Below are 17,592 nucleotides of genomic sequence, written 5' to 3'. Positions count from 1 at the left end.
GCACTTCTTGATTAGACCGGGGTTCGAGCCTGTCACCACCAAATACGGAGGATGCGGAAAGGTCAGGGAATGACCACCGCATATTCCCGGAGCAATATGGCCTTAGTTGCTAATGCTCCTAAAAACCAAATAACAAACAAACAGAGAATGTGGCGTCTGCTAAATCCAGTTCACGAATAGATGAGGATTATACCTCATCCCTGATAAAGCCTGCAGTGTACTTAGAGTCAGTGTACACCATACACCTTTGATACTTATGGGTTTTAATGTAGTCCAAGGCTAACTCTATAGCATACAACTCAGCTTATATATACTACATCCTTGGGGAATCTTCCCAGATATAGTACGACCTGGAAAGATAGTAGCAAATCCAAATAGAAAACTCCAACTTCGAGCCATCAGTGAAGACAGGCAAGAAGTCAGAATATTCGGTTTGGTGGGCAGCATAGAGTTGCTGATAGACAGAAGATGGAGTTATGGCCTTACCCCAATTTTTAATAGAGAAGTCGCATGATGGTAAGTGAGCATGACTGGGGGGGGGGGGGGGGTAAGTGGTTGTCTTGGTGACTGGGCATCATTGTCTACCATGATGTTGAGCTCTCTGAGCAGCTCCTGGACACAGATACCAATAGGACGGTTGGCAACCTTGTGTGTTATATAGATTTTCCCACCGTGGCTTGAAAAAGGATGTCCACGTAGAGTTGTCTAGCAGGATTTTAATTCAAAGGTATATTTTAAAGACAACTGCTTTCGTTGGAATGACAGTAGTGGTTCAGTTGCTTCAACATATAAACTCTGGATAGGGGATGCTCTAACTGCTCCAGTAGCAATACGAATGGCTTGGTGGTGAACTGGGTCTAGCCACCTAAGTATGCTGTTTCTAGCCAATGAGTAGACTTGGGACCCATAGTCTAATTTAGATCGGACAAGCGAATGATAAAAGCAGAGTAAAGTGAAGCGGTCTGTTCCCCATTTATTGGAGGAGCAGCATGTAGGAGGTTCAACCCCCTCATGCACTTTGTCCGCAGTTGATGGATATATGATAAAAATGTCAACTTCTTATCAAAAACGAGCCCCAAGAATTTTGTCTCGGGTGCTGCTGGAATGATGTTTTGTCTGAGTTTAAATTCCGGTTCAGGGCGAAGGGTTCGTTTTCAACAAAAGTGTACGCAGACGTTCTTCTGTGGCAAGAACATAAAACCATTAGCCACTGCTCAAGAGTTGATGTGGTCAATGATATGCTGCAAGTGTCTTTCAATGACCCTCATATTGCACGACTGCAAAAAGATAGTCTACAAAGAGGACACTGTTTACGGTTGGAGGAAGTTGTTCAGTAATAGAGTTAATTTTGATAGCAAAAAAAGTAACACTTAAAACTGATCCTTGTGGAACTCTCTCTTTTTTGACAAAATGGCCGGAAGAGGATGGATCCTACATGAACTTCCACTCTGCCGGGAAGCTTTTTATAAAGAGGGCAATGTGTTCCCCTAAGACTAAAGTTATATGTCTTTTAAAATTCCATATCTCCAAGCCGTTTCATACGCTTTTTCCATATCAAAGAAAACCGACACCTGGTACTTGCATTTCAGGAAAGCATTACAAACTGATGTTTCCAAGCAGATTGTCGAGTGTTGACCTGTTCCTTTGGAAGCTACACTGTATCCTGGAAAGGAGGTCATTAGCTTCTAAATACCACAAAAGGCGAGCATTGACCATTCTTTCCAGGATCTTGCACAAGCAGCTCATCAGAGCAATAGGATGGTAATTTTTTGGTATTTTTGGATCCTTTCCTAGTTTCAGAAAGGGAAGGATGGTTGCCATGTGCCTTGAGTCTGAAAACGTCTCTTCAATATAACTTCTATTATGGAGACAGAGCAAATGATTCATGGATTCGGAAGAAAGGTGTTTAATGATCTCATAATGGATGTCGTCTGGCCCAACAGCACTTGCCTTGAATAGTGAGAGTGCTGCTTTCAGCTCTCACTGTGTAAAGTGCTGATTGTAGTCCTCACAATTGTTAGAAGAAAGTGTCAGGTGATTTTTTCTCTGATCTTTGTACGAGAGCGAGGAACTCTGGGGGGGAGGGTACGATGTTTCTGAAGACAGGCAGTACAATTTCCTATTTTTGCCTCCACTTTTGTAGGTTAAGTGCTTACTTAAATCAAAATAGACATTTATAAAGTTTAAATATATTATTTTTTACCCATTTGGAATTTGTAATGGTCATGATTTCTATTTCAAGCAGTTAATTTATAAGAAAAGTAGTGAAGTACATTTAGATAAGTAAAAATTCACAATTTTTGGAAAAAAGGAACATGAAAACACGACATGCTACGAACTTTCTACTGTCATTTTTGTGTTCAGCACATGCAATTTAGCTAAAATCAATTGATTTCGTTCATGTTATCGAAAAAAAGTTTAAAATTGTTGGCTGAAAAATGTTAGGCAAGTTAATGTTTAAATAATCTTGGACTGTATTTTAATATAAAAGGTCTGTTTTGAAAGTGAAATTTAATTTATAGTGCAGTGTGGACTTAAAAAAAAATCCCCTGCTTTTTATAAAAAACTCCTATTTTCTTCTGTTTTAACCCAAAAACTTCCTGTTTACAAATGCCTGATTCCAGCTTTTTGAAAGTCAAAAGCTGGCAGCTATGCATATAATATGCTTGTGCCAACATTAAGTAAAATATAATTAGTGGCCACTGCGAGTCAAAATGTGTCACGATATATAAATATCAAATCAACTGTTCCATTGTGTCCACTCCTTAGTTTTTAAAGTTAGAATGAGGTTATATTCCTTCTTTTCTGCATTATCAACATTCCCATTTCATGCATAGTACTCAGCACAAATTTTTGGCAGTATGATACTAGCACTGCATCTTTATTTGGAATTCAAAATTAAGTCATAACAAAATCTGGTGCTTATAGCTCTTTTTACGCATAGCGCAGTAGTTCTTAGAAAGTAAATATCTCACTAAATCTAAACTAAGAAAAATTATTACATATTTCTACTGGTGTTTTCAATTTCTTTCACTAAAAACAAGAAATAGCCTTTTCACTTTTTTGCTACTCTATTTCTTCACCAACTTCTTTGTATACTTCAAAAACTCCATTTTTGAAATATACAAGTATTATTGACACAAATTGTCCATATTTTTATTCCATATTCTTCTGATTTAGATGGTATGTTAAAACGGACACTGGCCTCTGAATGTAACCGGCTGCTTACCTACAGCATCTTTCAGTTAATTGTTCCACATTTCAAATCAGTTTCTTACTGGTGCCTATGTCTTTAGAATAGTGCTAGAGACAAGCAGCAGCATCACTAAATTGTAGGGGCCCCTCAATATATTTCTATTCATTATTTTTCAAAATATTCGTTTATCATGCCTTAACTCTAAAACAATTTTAGATCCTCATTTTCTGATTTATATACTTCTATCAGTATAATTTACATATATTTAATAAAATTCCAAAAAAATTCTTTCAGTTAACTACTATGCACATTTTTCTCCTTCTTTATTAGTCCATTTACAAATTTTGTGCAAACTGTTTCAAAAAAATAAAATGGAAGTATATTTTATTGAATCTACTTCTCTGTTAGCATATCTAATAAGATAAACTTCTTATAATTTTTGATACATATATACCATTAAGTATATATATCACTATCTTCATCTGTAGAGCCTTACTTTGTTCACTTCTATTTACTAACAATTTTTTCATCACTGTCAGATGAAAATAAGATGACAATTCAAGGAGACATTCTTAAATGAGTGATATAATTAAGTTTCATGATACAGGTGATCCCCGATTAACGCTGATAATTCATTCCATAAAAACAGAGCGCTAAGTGAATACGCGCTAAATGAGCGCCACATTCCCATAAGGTAACATATGTATTTGTGAGTTGCGGTCGGTGCCATAGGATATTTCCTAATCAATAATAAATGGTAGTGAAAAAATGCACAAATGTCGGTTAAAATATTTAATATTTAATATTCAAATATTTGTACATATAAAATATTCTGCATTACATACATATATAATTATGTGGTAACTATTTACGTATTAAACTTAAAATTCCAATTAAAATCATGAAAAATGTGTCGATTTTAGCCCTCTTCCAAATAAACTAAAAGGGGTATTAATTTTAAATCTCCCACAGTGTTACCATCCAACAATAAAGTCAACCGATCCTTCGCTGCTTTGAAACCTGGCATGTTTTTTCATTCTTTCAATATGAAACTTCTTTTAGGCATTCGTTTCCACAAAAGTCCTGCTTCATTATGTTAAAAACTTGTTGAGAAGTATAACACATAATACTCTTCTTCAATAATTTTAACAAGTTCTTTTTTGAAAGTTTCGGCTCCTTCATCTGCACTTGCGACTTCTCTCTGGATTTTAAATCTATTCAACCAGCCCTTACCAGTTTTTAATGGTTCCACATTTTTTTTTTTTAGATGAGTTTTCTTCAGATAATCATATTGTCTAATCTTTCTCTCTCTTTTTTTATAATATTTAACTTAACTGAATTCTGCATTGGATATTATCTTCGATAAAATTAGTTAAAGTCTTTCCATTTCAATCCTAATAGCCGGCCTAGCCCTAGTTGCTTGCAGTGGAACAGCTATCTTTCCCGCTGCTAAAATTAATTCTTTATTTTTTTATAATTGTTCTTACAGTTAAACTTACAAGTCCTAAATTATGGCATACATCCGCTTGTCGTTGACCGGAATCGATTCGCTTCAAAACGTCTAATTTAATTTTCAAATTCAGTCTTTTTCTTACATTTATAGTGTTCGTACTGCACCCAGACGTTGTTGCTGTTTCATTCCTATCGGCCATCATTAACTATTCGAAAATGTAACTGCGTTGGTTACGATACAATGTTCAAGTAAACTGTCCGTTACGCACGATGTCTAATACTGTACTGAGTGATGACTAGACTTCAGATAAATGCATATAACGCAAATATTACAAGCAATATACTTGATCATTTTTTAAAATGTTTATCTGGGAACTACACAGCAAGTCCTTGAGGTTGTCACAGACATTCTCTCAGATATGCCAGACAAGCTGTACTTGCTACCTGGGAGTCTAAAATGCTGATGGAACTGATATTTGGGTGACACTCAAATCAAGTGAACCCAATTTTGGCGAAGTCCGGATGGTCTGTGACAGCCAAATCCTCTGCTTGCACCTTCACGATAGTGGGACTGTTAGTAATCCTGGGTATAACCCTCATGCACAAGTACATGGTGGGTGACCACCCAGGTGTGAACCAACGTAAGCAGGGGTCGAGGTGTGGCGCACACACCAAATGAAGGAACGCCGCCCCTCTATGTTACCAGGCAGTACTAGGTGGAAGATGACTCTCATCAACCGGTGAAATACCACCACTTTGCTTATTGGAGGCTTGAAGTGGTGGAACCCATGTTTAGTCTCTAGAGCTGAGTTCCGGTCAACCCTTCCCTATCTCTTCCATCATGCAGTATGATTGATGACTTTTGAGGTTATGATGAACGTCGTGGCGAGATCCAATATTCCTTACATTTCGACGGTACAGCTCTAAACGGTGTTCGCAGGCCGGCCGCTAGTTAGTAAACCAGACCGACCTTTTGGTAACTCTCTAGGAGACTTCCGGATCAGCTAGTGTATAATCTTGCTACCTCTACTCTACCAGATAGTGACTGGAGGGAGTCCGAGTAGTGTGTATGCGGGGAGCATTGTCGAGGCCATGTTATGTGAAGGATCTGGGTATATTCTTACCACATGTATGCCATATCCAAAAATTTCATTATTTCATACAGCATGTCCCACCCACTTTTTCTTACTATTGAATACACCATGAATTGTCAAACTAATAGAGCAAGCTTATCTGCGAAAAGATCTAAACCTCCCAAGGACTTCCTGATTCATTTCACAAATATACGTGGTCTCAATTCTAATCTCAACGATGTCAATTTCCACTTGCAATCTGCCAAACCTCATGTACTTTTTCTGACAGAATCTCAGTTATCGGTTGATTCAACTACTGCTCATCTCAGATGCCCAAATTATTCGCTGTATGATTCCTTTCGCCTCAAAGGTGGTACTTGTGCATATGTCCGTTCTGATATTCCCTGTCAGAGACTTGGCAATTTGGAATCTCCTCTCTTTGATCTTCTCTGGCTTAAAATCTCTCTACCTCATTGTGTCATATTCATCTGTTGTCTCTACCGTTCTCCCAACTCGACTAATCACTTGGAGCTCTTTCACTTCCTCTCGTTGCAACTTGACTTTCTCCAGTCCAACTCTCCTAACAGTGAGGTAATTTTCCTTGGTGATTTTAATGTTCACAACCCCAGCTGGCTTCCGTTTTCTAGTCACACCGACCCAGCAGGTCGAGATGCTGAGGCTTTTGCAATTACTAATGACCTAGCACAGATTGTTCATTTACCTACAAGAATACCGGACAATCCTAATCATACAGCCAATACGCTTGATCTTTTTCTCACAAACAACCCTTCTAAGTACACGGTCGAAGTGAGAGCTCCTTTCGGCACTTCAGATCACAACTTGGTGATTGTCTCTTCTCCAATGGAACCTTTATCTCAAGGCTATTCCCAACCTTGTGTTGTTTGGCATTACAAGAATGCAAAATGGGATGACCTGCGAGACTTCTTTTCTTCTTTTCCTTGGTCGGATTACTGTTTCAAAACTTCTGATGTCAACATTTGCTCAGATCGTGTCAGTGAAATTATTCTTGCAGGAATGGAATCCTTTATCCCACACTCCACTTTAAAATCTCGTCCTTTATCTAAACCTTGGTTTTCCAATAAATGTGCTAAGGCTGTCCAAGAGAAGAATGTTGCATATCGTAATTGGCTTGTTTCTAATTCTTCAGTTTCATTTTCTGCCTACGCCAAAGCTCGCAACAATTGTAAAGCAGTTATTAATCAGTCCAAACTAGAGTTTGAACAGGCTAAGAGTAGAAAACTTGCTTCTTGCCCTAATGGTAGCCGGGCATTCTGGTCTCTTGCCAAAGCTATTGGCCGCAACTTTTGCCCATCTCTGCTCCCACCTCTGTCCAAACCAAATGGTTCTGTTGTCACTTCAGCCAAGGATAAAGCTGACCTGCTAGCATCCCATTTTTCTTCCAGCTCATGTATTAATGATCTTGGTAAAACACCTCCCACCATTCCCAACACACTCCATTCAATGCCTCCTGTGGTCTTCTGTCAAAAGGATAGCAGAAGGATTTTGATGAATCTCGATGCTAAGAAAGCTCCTATTTCTCCACTTGTTCTCAAAACCTGTGCTCCCGAACTTACTCCTATTCTTTGCCGCCTTTTTTCACTTTCTTATTCTAAAGGTGTTTTTCCTTCTGCTTGGAAATTTTCTCATATCCAGCCAGTTCCTAAAAAGGGTGACAAATCCCTCCCATCCAATTATCGTCCCATTGCAATTACTTCTACTCTTTCTAAAGTAATGGAGAAATCAATTAACCGCCAACTCTTAAACTACCTAGAAACCTTCCATCTGATCAACGATCACCAGTATGGATTCCGTCAGTGTCGATCCACTGGTGATATTCTGGCTTATGTTACCCATTTATGGACTAATTCAATGGAAAGGTTCGGTGAAGCACAAGTAGTTGCTCTTGACATCTCAAAGGCTTTTGATCGTGTTTGGCATAAAGGCCTTCTAAACAAGCTTCCATCTTATGGTTTGCCAACTGTTTTTAGTAATTGGTTATCCAGTTTTCTCTCTGATCGCTCACTGAGGGTGATGGTTGATGGCTCTCTGTCTTCTAACTTCTCCACTAATGCCGGTGTCCCCCAAGGTTCAGTTCTTTCCCCCACTCTTTTCCTCTTGTATATCAATGACCTTCTTCCATTGACTGGAAATCTGGAAATCCTATCCATAGTTTTGCCGATGATAGCACATTGCATTCAACTTTCCATTTTGTGAAACCTTGTCCTGCTCAATCAGCTTCAACTTCTCGAAAATCTGCTACCAATTCCTTAAATGCCGATCTTCAGGTAATTCTCCAGTGGTGCAAAGACAACTTAGTTGATTTCAATCCTTCTAAAACTCAGTCTTGTCTTATATCTCGCAAAAAGGATTCTTCTGCTCCTATGCTTATCTTTAGTGACACTCCGATTTCTAGGCAAAATGATACATCTCTTTTGGGGATTACCCTGACTTCTAATCTCTCTTGGCACAAGCACATTACAAATATTGCTTCCTCTGCATCTAAAAAACTTGGTTTTCTCTTTCGCTCTCGGCGTTACTTTTCTTCCAAACAGCTGCTCACTCTGTATAAATCGCAAATCCGCCCTGCCATGGAATATTGTTCCCACATCTGGGGTGGTGCCCCCAAAACCTCTCTCAAGCTTCTTGATTCCATTCAGAAGAGGGCAGTTAGGTTAATTAATGATTCATCTCTAACAAACAGAGTCTCTCCACTCGCTGTCTCATAGATGCACTGTTTCTGCTGCATGCCTCTTCTACAGATACTTCCATGGGCACTGTTCTTCTGAATTAGCTTCTATAATTCCCGCTCTCTCTTTCAAAACAGTCCGAACACGTGCCGCCACCAGCCAACATCCATTTACTATCCAACTTCAAACCCACAGAACCAACTTTTCATCTTCCTCATTTATTCATTCAACTGCCGTTTTCTGGAACAACCTTCCTTCATACGTATTTCCTGAAAATTACAATCTACAGAAGTTCAAGTCCAATGTCAACAAATATCTTCTTTCGTCTTCTCCATCTCCAACCCAAGCGCGGTACTAAGTACTATAGGTTCTAATACCTCTCGTGTTTGGGGTTCACATAAAAAAAAAAAAAAATCACTGTACTGCAATTAAATTAGCATGCAAGAAAATTTCACTGAGCATGGGAAACGTTTTAATGCTGTTTTGCTATTCGTTTTCAAGCTATCGACTCCATCAAATGAAACGAATTCGTTAAATATGCCAAAAATGCAATCTGTCAAAGAGCATTATAGTGATCTATGACAGCGTTATAGTTAGATATGGGTTATAATATAAGAACAGCGTTATAGCGAATCAATCGTAAAGCGAACCGCATTATAACGGGGGTCTGCTCATAATCAATATCACTCATTTGAGAATGTGTTCTAATTCTTTTTCACTTTTATATCCATATTAAAAACAAACAAAAAAAAAAGTGTTCTTTAGAAGTTTAACATTGACAACTTGCATTTATTATACTCACGTATTTAAAAAAAAATAATAAATTTTCTGTTTATAAAACAAACAGCACCGTATTTAGCAGCCACAAGCTTGAACCTCAGTCACTTAAGCACGTGTATGATGCACCCATGAAACTGACCACTCGGCTACAGCAGCCTTATTACACGGTCAGTTATAGTCTTTTAATGTAATATAACATGTCAAATATGATGCAATATTCATAAATATATTATGATTTAATGCTAATTTTGCATATTTCTATGAAAACTATAATTTTAATATATTATGAATAAGCATTATCCTAATATAATAAAAAGTCAAGTAAAATCATCACTCTAATACACCTTCAATTATATTTTTGTTATTAAAAATTACTTTTGAGTCTACCAGACCCGTCTGGTAATTCTAGGGTTAACCAGAAAAGAACAGACAACCCCTGTTATTTTGGTTCAAATGCTTCAGGTGATTTCAAGCTAAAACCTTTGTTGAAAATCCAACAGCACACAGGTTTTATATTAAAGAGAGAGACTTTCTACCATCCAGAAATCTAATTCAAGAGTCTGGATAACTGGTACCCTTTTTAAGTTGTTGTTGTTGTTTTGGTTTTTAGGAGCATTAGCAACCAAGGCCATATTGCTCCGAGATATGCGGTGGTCAATACCTGACCTTTCCGCATCCTCCATATTTGGTGGTGACGGGCTCGAACCCCGGTCTAATCAAGAAGCGTGTGCTACGCACTGCTGCTCCTTCCCACCTGGCTACGGAGGCGCCCCCCTTTTTAAGAGAAAATTTGTATTAGTATTAGTAGTAGCAAATGAAGCAAGGCAGCAAGCTCTGTCTAATTATTCCTAAAATTTATTCAAACTTCCCACTTCTGCAGCAGATGGAAGTTTGTTCCATCTAGTGTTGTGGAAGTGGATTGAGCAGTTCAAATTTTTTTCCAGTTATCAGAATCACTTAACATTTAAAACACTGTTGCTGCTGGACAGTGCCTCTGGGCATCCACACCTTACTTTTGCAGACTATAACATCATGGTTTGCTCTCCTCCTCCCTTCCCGCAACAGCATTGTTCCATCCCATGGAACAGGGAATAAGTTCTTCTTTTACGACATGTTACCTGAGAAGAAACCTTTGCTCAGGCTATCAAACCAACAAGCCAGAATAAAACCCTGAAAGAATTTTGGAAAGGATTCAACATGCCAGATGCAGTGAAAAATACTGGAGAGTCTTGGAAGCAGATTAAAGAATCCAACCTTGGTGGCACCTGGGGCAAACTGTGATCAGCAACTGTTTTTGATTTTCTGGGATTTGAATAATGACCAAATGGAAGAAATCACATTCTGGAGATGGTTCGGTTCAGTTAGAAGTTCAAGCAGATGACATCAGAGGAAGTCTGATGATCACATCACGGGTTCAAGAGAGTTAGTTGTCCAAAAGGTACAATGACAACCAAGCAGATGAATGAGGCCATTAAACATTTAGAAGCTGCCCCAAATTTCTCTGGATACATTCTTCAAAAAGGCATCAAATGAATTTCAATCTCTCTAAAAGCTTCCCCAAAGAAGTCAAACAAAATCTTCTAAAAATGCCCTTTCAATGCCATAATCATGAAAAAAAGTGTTCCTTTCTTCTTTAACTTCAAATATAATGTATACTATTTGGTCTGAATCAAATCAGAAATTGAGAATAATCAGAAGAAGAAGATTATAAACATTATCACTGTACTTTATATATGATTGCAAGTTGATTAAATATGCTTATTACATCCATTATGTATAAACAGTTACAAATGACACCCTTAGTCAAACAATCCTCTTTAATTACATCACTGTTTATATGGAAAGATTGGTTTTGACTTGGAACACTTCTTGTAACCTGCATTAATTCCAAGGACTACCTGTATTTCAAGCTTCCTTGTGCACTTGTCAGTTACCAACTAAGGACTTCTGAACATCTTTTTTCTTAATAGCATCTGGTAGATTCCCACACTGAACTTGAGACAATTGATACAGCAGGAGCACTGTACATGGGCACTACAGCTGTGTATGAATAGATCAGAATCACTTCTAATTCAGTCTGCTATGCTAATCAACTTCCAAAAGGAAAGTGAAAGATTTAACAATTGTTGGTATAACAAATTTAAACGTATTCTTCACCATATCTAGGAGTAATAAAAAAATGTTCTTGATTATACTTTGGCATGACCATCAGCTCAGGAGTTTACAAGAAATCATGAATATAATCACCAATTGTATTTAGCAGTTATGAGCTTGAACCACAGTCCATTCAGAGTGTGTGTGCTACTGCTGCCGCACTCTCGCTCCTGACCACTCGGTTACGTCAGTCCTAAAAGTAAATGAATGTGAGGCACGCTTGATTGAAGATCTATGCTTGAAATGTAAAAATGTAGGAATAACATTTAAAAGAAACAAACATGATACGTTATTCAAGGAAGAAAGAGAAACATGAATAGATCTTCAAGACATGAAAGGTTAACCAGCCTAGAGTTATATGCTTGCACAAGAATCTTGTTTGTTTGTTATTTGATTTTTAGGAGCATTAGCAACTATGGCCATATTGCTCCGGGATATGTGGTGGTCATTCCCTGACCTTTCCGCATCCTCCGTATTTGGTGGTGACTGGCTCGAACCCCGGTCTAATCAAGAAGTGTGTGCTATGCACTGCTGCTCCTTCCCACCTGGCTACGGAGGCGCCACAAGAATCTTGTGCAAGCAATAATGCTTCTATTATCTTTATCACATCCATCTGTCTGTACATAACAGTTCGACTCCCAGTACATGGATATTCACAAAATATTTTACTTGGCCTGTTAAAAAGATTTGTCTAGCCATCAATTTTATTAAAATCAGACCAACAGAAATCTGACAATTATTATGTCTTCATTCATCTGTCTGTATGTAATAACTCAACTCTCAGTGGATGAATTTTCATGAAATTTTATATTTGGCTCTTCCAGAATGATTTGTCAAGCTCTCCCAAATTTCATTAAAATAAGACCAATAGAAATATGGCAATTATTATTTCTCTTTTTCATGCATATCCCATAGGATATTTGTATACAATATATTGTAGCTGAGGAACTGGATATTATTTTTGTTGCCATGCACTGATTGGAGGAACAAAGGATAATATTGCAAATGCACAGAATGCAATACTCTGTTTTGTGCAAACAAGTCGCCACTTTTTCCATTTATTTATTTTTTTTAATAAATCATTTTTTAATGATTTATTTAAAAAATGTGCCTGAAATGTAATGCATTGTGTATATTAATTTGTGGCAACTTATAGACAAATCCAGTCACTCCAAGTACTGCCCATGCTGCTAGTAATTTTTTAAATCATACCACATCCCTATAGAAAGACAAATCTACTATACATTTAAAAATCTGAGTACCACCAGGAAAGCTGCTTCAAAGTTTACTAGCTTCTCATCAAGGTGGTGGCCTCTTTTAGTGAGTGTATGCTGAAAGTATAGTATATGGTTCTCATTAAAAAGAGTGGGTTTAAGATTTAGAGAAACTAGAGCATTAGTCAAAAGTTTAGAAAAAGGAACCATCAACAATGACAAGCACTAAGGGAGAAAACTGGTTACCCAACAGAAAACAACAAGATGGAAGTTTTTTGAGAAGACCTTTTATGCTAAACATGGTGAAAAGCCTTATAAGTGTCAGGAGCAAATACTTTGATTTCTCCAAGCTTTTCCATGTGATTTGTCCAGAAATGAGTAGAAATATCACCAGTCGATTGACAGTGATGACAATCTATATTCTATATTGGTAATTGCTAATCAGATGAGGAGACTGTGATTTAGAGCTGGCAAATGACGGACTTTTGCATTACTTTTGAAAAAGTTTAGATAAAGATAATAATTTGAGGGGAGATTTTATCACCTCCCCCATTAGGAAATGGCAGGATTTGAACATATTTTTATGCAGAAGTAAAACCACAGGCATTAAGGAGTATAAAACACTATTGAAATTAAGAAGTTGACCCTTTTTTATGACAGGAGTCAAGTCTGGTACAAAAGTTAAAAACAAGTGGAAAATGCCAACAGAACCTGGATATTTTTTGGCAAATAGATTATTTGGGATTGTTCTAAACTTCTGTAAAGAACTGATCTGCCCATGAGATCTCTGACCTGAATCTCACCATACATATGGGATGTCTAGTCTCAGCTTTTGATCATTTCCCATAATTTTCATGAGTTACAAATTATTCTCCTAGAAGAGCATGCTTCAGTATCACCAGGACTATTGAAAATTCACATGAACAGTCATCATTAACAGCCCAATGTCCAGACAGCCCCTGGCTGTCTGGACAATAACCCCTTATTAAGCTCTCAAACTTCTGGCAGGTAATCACATTCAGATATGTGAGCTAATTTTCATAGTTTAGATATGGCTACTTTACTCATAAGTTCACAAATGGTCCTGATGTATTATTTCCTAATTAATTTTGACACCAAATTTCATTTTCATTGACTTCAATCAATTATTTTGCAAATTATTGCAGTTGTCATCAATACCTCCACTGTGTTAATTGGTATATGTCCAATTCAGCTCTCACTGTAGTAAGGTCAGAGAGGGAACTTTGAGTCATAGCAGTTGGCTGAAAATTTTTGAACAGCTCCTCTCTCTCTCTTTTTTTTTTTTTTTTTTTTTTTTTGAGATCACTAATGATTATCAGAACAGCTAGTAAGTATTAGTGGACAGTTCAAAGCATTTTTGTGTTAGGAAAAGTAACCTGATTTATCAAAAGATTATACTAGACAAAAATTCCTCTAGGAGGCACCAAAAGGTGTTACAAATAAGTTTCAAATCAGAATCAATGCTGAATTCAGTTATAACAATGATACAGAGAATGAAATATAATGGCAGATAAATTTGCCTATAAATGTACCACTGCAGTGAGCTCAGAGATTGCTTGACCATTCAGAATGTTTGAAGTCTCCACAATATTCTTTAAATTATAACTATACAGCAGATTTTCATACTGTTTAATTTAAGTGATGTTATTCTTTCCAAGGTCCCAGATCATTTTTCATTTGCCTTGGTTTATTTAGTTCATTATAAAATAAGGAATGAAGTCCAGCTGTTAAGTAGTTATTTCAATTATATTTTACAATCAATATAGTTTGTGCGTATTATATTCATTTAGATACAAAATTAAGATTCACTGATAAAAGTATACTAGGCTACTTCATATACCCAGTATTATGTCTTTGTGAAATTTGATAAAATGACCAGGGATGTAACAGTCAATCCAAGTTACAAATGCACTAACTTTGTAAGCTATTCCATCTATATGTTTCTGTCGAGCATACTCTTTTCTTCTAAGATGTCGGTATACATGGAATTCTCCACTACCAGCTCCAGCACTAGATCCTACAAAATAAACATATTTAATTTCATTCCCTTAGACAACAAGATGAAAGTAAAAAAAAATTAGAATTATATAAACAAGAAAAAAAATTAAGTTATTTTACATTTATATCTTGTTTAGTCACTACAAAAAAAAAAAAAAAAAAAAGATGATGGCTACTCCTCTAGTTACAATATTTCTGCTTATTTCAGTTTTGGTTTTGTTGCAACAGCATTAGTTGTGCACCAGTTTTGTCAGTTTATTAAGCATGTGATATTAACAGTTTATAAATTGTATCCAAATCATTTCAAATATCCACAAGTGAGAAGGTTATTGTTATTTGGTTTTTAGGAGCATTAGCAACAAGGCCATATTGCTCCAGAGATATGCGGTGGTCATTCCCTGACCTTTCAGCATCCTCCATATTTGGTGGTCATGGGCTCGAACCTCGGTCTAATCAAGAAGCATCTGCTACGCACTGCTGCTCCTCCCCACCAGGCTACGGAGACGTCACAAGTGAGAAGGTAAGAAAGGATCCTAACATACATTAGTGTCCTATATGTGCAGTGTGTGTGTGTGTGTGTGTGTGTGTGTGTGTGTGTGTGTGTGTGTGTGTGTGTAGACAGCAATCTCCTTAGAAGTGAAATTAGAAGTATTAAAGCAGATGCTAAGAAATGTGGGTTGGACGTGGGTTGAGCAATTAATTTACCAGAGGGTATACAAAAATTTTTTCCCCGACCAGGTTCATGTCCCAGGAGGTTGGGATTTGGAACATATATTACTCTTTCTCTATGTAGTCACCACCCAAAGTGATACATTTCTTCCATCTTTTGCAACACTTTCTTATGCCATTTTTGTAGGTCTCACTTTGCTCTCAAAACCATGCTTCTGTTGTGGAAATTACCTCTGCATTGCCAAAAAACGCTTTCCATGCAGAAATGATTTCAGCTGTGGAAAGAGAAGGTACTAAGTCAGGGGAATAAGGTGGATATGGCAAGATGCAAAGTCCAAACTTCATATCTTGCCACACCTGCTTTCATTATGAAGAAAGAAGTGGCTGCCCACTTCTTTCCTCATCACTAAGTATTCCACGTCACATTTCCTTAATTGCTGCATGCAATTGCTTCAGTAATGTGCATTGGTGATGGTATCCTTCTCCGGGTAATGCCCATCTCAACCCAGCAAACCGACAGCAACACATTCCCTGCAGACAGTTGCGTTCTGGAATTTTTGGGAGTTCGTGATGATGGATGTTTCTATTGTTTTGAAACCTGTTTTGTTTTGTTTCTGGGTCAAAGTGACCCAAAGTGATGTATCCATACACACCAATTTCGAAAAAACAGGCTAAATTGATCTCTGTGTGACATGCTGATGGTGGTAAAAAGAAAGTTGACAGTGTTGCTGGTTTCATGTAAAGAGAGAGAGTAGGTAAAGGGGCATTACTTCTTCACATTAATGCAATACAAACGTCTTTGAGAACACTTATATTGAGCAACAGTTAGCAACTAGTAATGACCCTGTCTATACATATCTATTTAAAAAAAAAAAAAAAAACGACGAGTTGCTATATGTTGTAATGCATTCCTTTTAGAATAAGTTGGTAACTGCAATTATAGTTCCTTTCAGTTCTACACAAATGTAAGTTTCACCATTTCTTTTGGAGAACTCTAATCTCACCCAGATACTAGTAAATCAAAAATGGAGGAAGAGAGCCAACAAACAACAGAAGTGAATTTATCAGCCCCCCCCATTTGGCTAATATCGTGGGTTACCTTGGGCTTGTGCCAATCGTTTTTGGCAAACATGATGAAGGCCCTTCTGTTGTTTGAAATTTTGGAAAATGTTGGTGAATTAGCATTCTGACAAGATAAGGAATTGATTGCAGTAATAAAATCGACCGTGGTTTCGCAGTGGACTTTTTGGCCAATTCTCTTGAGTTATGCAGGGAAATGAATTATATGTTTAAGAATGCCTTTTTTGCGCAGTTTGAGAAAAGGGAACCAAATACCTATCTCTACCCATTTGCAACTGCTATTCAAGGCCCGTCAGAATCTGTGGCCTGTTACAGTTTGCAAGTGAAAAATTTAGCTCGATTAGCATTTAAAATGCAAGGAAATTCTCCTGAAGCTTTAGCCATATTGGATCAAGCAATGATGGCACAATTTCTCAGGGGTATTTCAGTTAAGATTAGAAAAATGGTACGGTACTTTCACACAACCCTTTAACTTTTTCACAAGTGGTCGAAATTTCTCGCAGGGAAGAGATAAACGATCAGCTTACACAATCAAAAAAATGTGCCTTCATGTTATCAGTAGACAGGTAAAGAACGATGAAGTTTGGGATCACGAGCGAAGCAGTTTGGAACATATTCTTAAAACTATGCAAGACCAAATACAAGACCTGCAGCAATTGTTAAGACATTATCTGTAAACAACACGACCCTTAATAATTTGCCACTTTGAATCAAAAATTTCAATCTCAAAACGAAAATACTGTGGATCATTTTCCCCTCCCCGCAATCATGAGGCGCTAAGCTTAACTTATTCACAGACGGAAAGTCTGTTACCAGATGGCACGACCTTGAGGGCAGAGGTCATTGACCACTCAGACAGACGCTTCGCTGCGCCATGCTATCGAAAACTCCGTGAACACCAGGAAACAGGGAAGCGGCATTTCATTTACGGCAGTCGATCATGTGACTACCAGCTGACACCAATGTCACCCACTCGCCCGTGTACAAACCACAGAGCACATAGGTATACTGCGTTACCAAAAATTGGGGCGTACTATGCTAACAAGCAGAGTTACAATTTTAATGGAAACCGGGATAGAATTGCAGATAGAACATATTATAATAATCATAATAGGGGTAATACGAACTCTTATTCTAGGTCAAGAAGGGGAGTATCTAGGAATGAGTTTAATCAGAGACAAACTCAACCTAAAATGATTTTGGGCAAACAAATCAATTATACCAATGCTGGAAGTTACAGGCATGAT

General features: G+C 37.5%; 1 protein-coding gene across 3 annotated transcripts in view; it reads right to left on the bottom strand.

Moving 5' to 3' along the window:
* The window catches only part of LOC150085851 (PRKR-interacting protein 1 homolog), a 182,924-nt gene that overhangs the window by 140,828 nt on the left and 24,504 nt on the right, over positions 1 to 17,592 (bottom strand). For all 3 annotated transcript variants that reach the window (XM_090373529.1, XM_090373530.1, XM_090373528.1), the window contains exon 3: positions 14,515 to 14,615. In XM_090373529.1, coding sequence (XP_090229655.1) covers positions 14,515 to 14,615 — 101 coding nt within the window. The remainder of the gene's footprint in view (positions 1 to 14,514; positions 14,616 to 17,592) is intronic.

Source organism: Mastigoproctus giganteus, chromosome 5 (assembly GCF_048544385.1).
Source record: "Mastigoproctus giganteus isolate SK-2022 chromosome 5, ASM4854438v1, whole genome shotgun sequence".
In the NCBI taxonomy this organism is placed as follows: Eukaryota; Metazoa; Arthropoda; class Arachnida; order Uropygi; family Thelyphonidae; genus Mastigoproctus; species Mastigoproctus giganteus.
This window is presented reverse-complemented; position numbering and strand designations above follow the sequence as displayed.